Raw genomic sequence first — 4,865 nt, 5'->3', positions numbered from 1 at the left:
CCTTGATTACTGCCTTTGGTTGGCTAATGTCACCCCATAGGATGCCAAGTTAGGGATGAACCTGCCAACAGTTATGGCCTCACAGCGATCAACATGGTAGAAATGCAGAAGAGCAGTAGGAGTTGAAGGCAGGAGAAAAATGCGAGTACATATGCACAGAGGACATGCAAAGAGAGTAGGTTATTGCTCCATGGAACAGTATGAGAGCTGGAAGCCAGAATTGATCAGGGGGACAGGGGAGCAGGCAGGACTCTTGTATAGATCTCTTTTTCTCTCTTTTTAATGACTTCTATTGTAATTGTAAATGTACCATTCCTAATAAAGTAGCTTATATGTTTGTTCTTCACAGTTTGTACAAAAATCTGAGAGACCAAGATCTGGTTCACCCTCTTGCCAACTCAGGATGATATCATCACAGATCATTCCAGGCAGTGATGCTATACTGAAGATGTTCCAGGCATCTTATATTTTAAAAAGAATACATAGACTGAATGTAAGAACAGATGAGTGTGCTGAGTAGTTTATCCAGAAAATATCTAGTAGAGCTGAAAGGGAACTAATGCAGAACCTCTTTTATAGTTGAAAGCAAAAACTGCTCCTATATTGTTGCAAAAACAGAGGCAGTTCCTTTTCTGTATCAAACACCAGAAAAACTAGACTCTATGATGTAGATGTTAGGGTAGGACTCAACTGAAGTTACCAGAACTCTTGTGTCTATATGTAATAGAGGCTTAAAAGATAATGTATCAGCCTGGGTTTGCTCAAAAAAACCCCAAAACAAAACAAAAACCCCCACCAGTTTGGTGATTTGTTGATAGGATACCCTAAACTGAAAAAAAAAAAACAAAACAAAAACAGGCAAACAAACAAAACCCACAACACCCCACAAACAAAAACAGCTAAGATGCCGTGTACCACACTGCCTTCTCACAGTGGGTCAGCTGCCTCTAGTGTCTCAGGAGCAAGAGGTTCTGAGCAGCACTGTAAGTGTGGTAGAGAAGGAGACTGGCAAAACCAATGTGGGGTGGGAGGTATTTTCTATACATCTTTGGAATGTTCATCTTATGTAACAGTTCTCCAGGCCTGCATTAGGTGAGCTTCCCTCTCCACCTAAAGAGGTCACCCACAATTTGAGGATGGATGGTGGTCACAAGGGAGATCATGCTGCACTGTGCAGAAGTTTTAAAAGTTACCTTGATTAATATCTAGGGGTGGATTAAAATCAAAGGGCTCTTTCTGCAGGAAAATGGCTTTCTGCCAGAATTTTTCCTTCACAGCCCATCTTCAACCCTATCCCAAACAAACGCTGTTCTTGCTTTGACCATCTCGCTTCTTCCTGTGCCAGGGATGGTTTCTTATCTCCTCTCACTCCCTTGACATGCCTGTTTCTTGCTGTTTCCTCTTGTTCTCCCCAGGCCAGCCCCAAGAGAGGCAGTGAATGGGCTCCCCATGCCACAGAGGAGTCACAGATTACCTGCCAGTGACTCACGCGTGTGCTTAATGGGAATGGTGGTCTGATGTTCTTGGTCTGGTGATCACTTGAAGACATAGAGGGATTGTGTAAGGAGAAGGATCACATGATAGCCTTGCGGCAGCATGTGTCACCATTGATTAATGGACGTTTTGGAGCGGAGAGCAAAAGTAATGAAACATGAAATAAGGCTGTTATAAAAACGTATTGGAGGATTAACTCTGTGGTCATACTTTTGGGCTCTGAAGAGTATGTTGCTAATGGGGTACCTCAGCTGGTCCTGGGACCTCTGGAGATGGTATCTGCAAGTATTTGGTTCACATTTTACCGTAAGTCTATTTTTTTTTCCTGTGAGACAATCCTTATTGCCTATCAGATGTGCCTAAGGCTGTTCCCTACCTGGTGTGACCAAGCAGTTAAGGATTAAATAAGGTAAGGTATGTGCAGATCACACTTAGTTGTATGTGTGTGACCTGCTTCACTGAGTAAAGAAAGGGACAAAAATGACTTTGTATTGTCTTTGGGTTATGGAGAAGGACTTGGGGGTATGGGTGGATGAGCCGGCAATGTGCTCTTACAGCTCAGAAGGCCAGTTGTATCCTGGGCCGCATCAAAATGAGCGTGGCCAGCAGGTCGAGGGAGGTGATTCTGCCGCTCTGCTTCACTCTGGTGAGACCCCACCTGGAGTCCTGTGTCCAGCTCTGGAGCCCTCAGCACAGGAAAGACATGGACCTGTTGGAGAGGGGCCAGAGGAGGCCACAGAAATGATCAGAGGGTGGAACAGCTCTGCTGTGAGGACAGGCTGAGAGAGTTGGGGTTGTTCAGCCTGGAGAAGAGAAGGCTGCAGGGAGACATTATTGTGGCCTTTCAGTACTTACAAGGGGCCTGTAAGAAAGATGTGGACAGACTTTTTAGCAGGGCCTGTTGCAACAGGACAAGGGTTAATGGTTTCAAACTAAAAGAGGGCAGATTGAGACTAGATATATGGAAGAAACTTTTTACAGTGAGCATGGTGAAACACTGGATAAGGTTGCCTGGAAATGTTGTAGATGTCCCATCCCTGGAGACATTCGAGGCCAGGCTGGACCAGGCTTTGAGCAACCTGATCTAGTTGAAGATGTCCCTGCTCATTGCAGAGGGTTTGGACTAAAGGACCTTTAAAGGTCCCTTCCGATCCAAACCATTCTATGAATCTATTGATCTGGCACTTTTATGCATCCATTCACTTCTCACCTCTGGACTAAAATTAGTCCAGAAATCCCAGTTAGTAGTGTGGAAAACCTTTATAGGAGCAGTCTTGTATTATTGCATCATTAATATTCAGGTGATCACTGAAAGCACTGAACAGGGTTTTATTGTGTAAGCTCCCCTTTTGGCCCCCTCTGGAGGGTGATCCATCCCACTCTGTGCTAGAGCTGGGCCTCAGCTGTGTAGATGTAGGAATGAACATTTGGGTCTGTGTCTGATCTACTTACCTTTATAACCAATGGAGAGAAACAGGCACTTCTAGGTCATGATTCATCTTGTCCAAATGTAGGCATCAAGAATAATTAGGTGAATCACACTCTAAACCTGCTTATTTCTCTCCACTAGGATGGGAAATTATAAAGGAAGGACAAGGTGATTAGCTGATATGCGTACACCTGCTCTGTCAGTGTCTCCAGGGAGGTGAGATGAACCTCCTCCAGGCCTAAGACAGGTGTGATAAATTGCCCTATGGAGGCTCTTATCCCCCTCCATTGCTTCGGAAACAAGTCAAAGGCAGGCACCTAGCTTAGACTAGGCACTTAACTTCTAAGTTACTAAAATTAAATTAAATTATTCCCACAATGAATCTGTATCTCTCACTAACAAGCAACTATTTCTTTTTCTGGAACTACTGGCCATTCTCCAAAAGAGGTATCAAGGATCCTGGAAGCAAATACAGAGAAATTTCTGAGAAGTTCCATGTTTACTTTTTTAGCATTTTATTTAAAGCTTTTTGTTTTAAATTACAGGTTTTCTCTTCTGATGATCAATTTATAGCTCCAAAACACAGAACAGATTAACCGTTCTTTGGCATTGACAGGGTTAACCTGAGTACTCTGATGGCAGGGAGGTTGTGCCTGGTTGATTGAAGGTGGGTTTGGACCCTTCTTCCATAACTCTTTGATAGCATCAATCTCTTCTACTTCAGGCTCTTGTTTCTCTGAAACTTGAGGAGTGAGAGGATTGCCTGCTGGAAGTTGTCTCCCGTCACTACATAGAGCAGTAAATTTCCAAAAGTATTTAATGCTGCTAAAGGTTTAGCTATAGTAAACATAAGAAGGATCTTGTTCTTCAATTGGCAGCTGACTGGTCGTACTCGCAGATCCAGCTGAAGCTCTCGAAAGATGTGCAAGGGGAGGAAGCACACATAGAAGACCACCAACAGGACGATGGCGAGTCTGCGGGCCTTTTGTTTGTAGGAAGCCTGCGTCTGGGGCCCAGTAGACAAGGCGTAAATAATGAACACGTAGCAAAAAGTGACCGTCAGCATGGGCAAGAAGAAGGCAAATGTGGTCAGCAGCCAGTTATACAACCGACTAGTGTCAAGGTCCTCAGCAGTAGCCAGGTCTGGGCAGATCGTCCTATTCTGTGTATCCCTCGTGGCAACCAAGATGCACAAGGGAGTGATGGCCACCAGGGAAATAATCCAAATTACTATGCAAGTCACCACTGCCCATCTCCGGTTTTGAACACAAAGGCATTTAATTGGATAGACAACTACAAAAAAGCGGAAGATGCTGAAGGAGCTGAGGAAGATAATACCACTGTACATGTTGAAGTAGAAACAAAAGTGAATAAATTTGCACATTAAGTCTCCAAATACCCAGTTATTTCCATTAACAGAGTAGTGTATAAAGAAAGGAAGTGTGGCTATATATAATAAGTCAGTAATAGCCACGTTTAACATAAAGATGGTGCTGCTTTTCCAGGGCCTCATCTTGAAAAAGTAAACAGAAATTGTCGCAATGTTCCCTGGGAAGCACACCAGGAAGATTAGGCCATAAATGACACAGAGATAGAATTTCACTTGTAAGAAATCTTCATCCTTGCAGCTTGTCAAAGGGTCTGCATGGCCTGGCAGAGCAGTAAAATTGTTGGTGTGTTCAGATGCCATGTTTGCAGAAATCTTCCTAAAGCTTTACAAAAATCAGATGTTTAGTTTTAATTGATTTGCTGGGACAAATGCATTCACTTAAATATTTTGTTGCTGGAGCAAAAGTTATATATTTGACAAAGCATAGTAGAGGGAGGGAACAGGGATTTGCAAACGTACCCAGCTCTAACCTAGACAACCCTACTCAAATGCTCACATTTCAACCTTCTCCCTCTTTTATGTTTAATTTTGATAATGATTAATTTTACTCTT

The 4,865-nt window shown here is 43.3% G+C and overlaps 1 protein-coding gene across 1 annotated transcript; it reads right to left on the bottom strand.

The window, feature by feature from the left end:
* Positions 1-3,638: 3,638 nt before the first annotated feature.
* Positions 3,639-4,613, bottom strand: LOC309446649 (2-oxoglutarate receptor 1-like; the record flags this gene model as incomplete). Its single annotated transcript, XM_082066557.1, has 1 exon — positions 3,639-4,613. One exon carries the CDS (start codon positions 4,611-4,613, stop codon positions 3,639-3,641), a length of 975 nt encoding a protein of 324 aa, XP_081922683.1.
* Positions 4,614-4,865: the final 252 nt, after the last annotated feature.

This window comes from Streptopelia decaocto, assembly GCF_964273445.1.
Source record: "Streptopelia decaocto genome assembly, chromosome: 1".
In the NCBI taxonomy this organism is placed as follows: domain Eukaryota; kingdom Metazoa; phylum Chordata; class Aves; order Columbiformes; family Columbidae; genus Streptopelia; species Streptopelia decaocto.
This window is presented reverse-complemented; position numbering and strand designations above follow the sequence as displayed.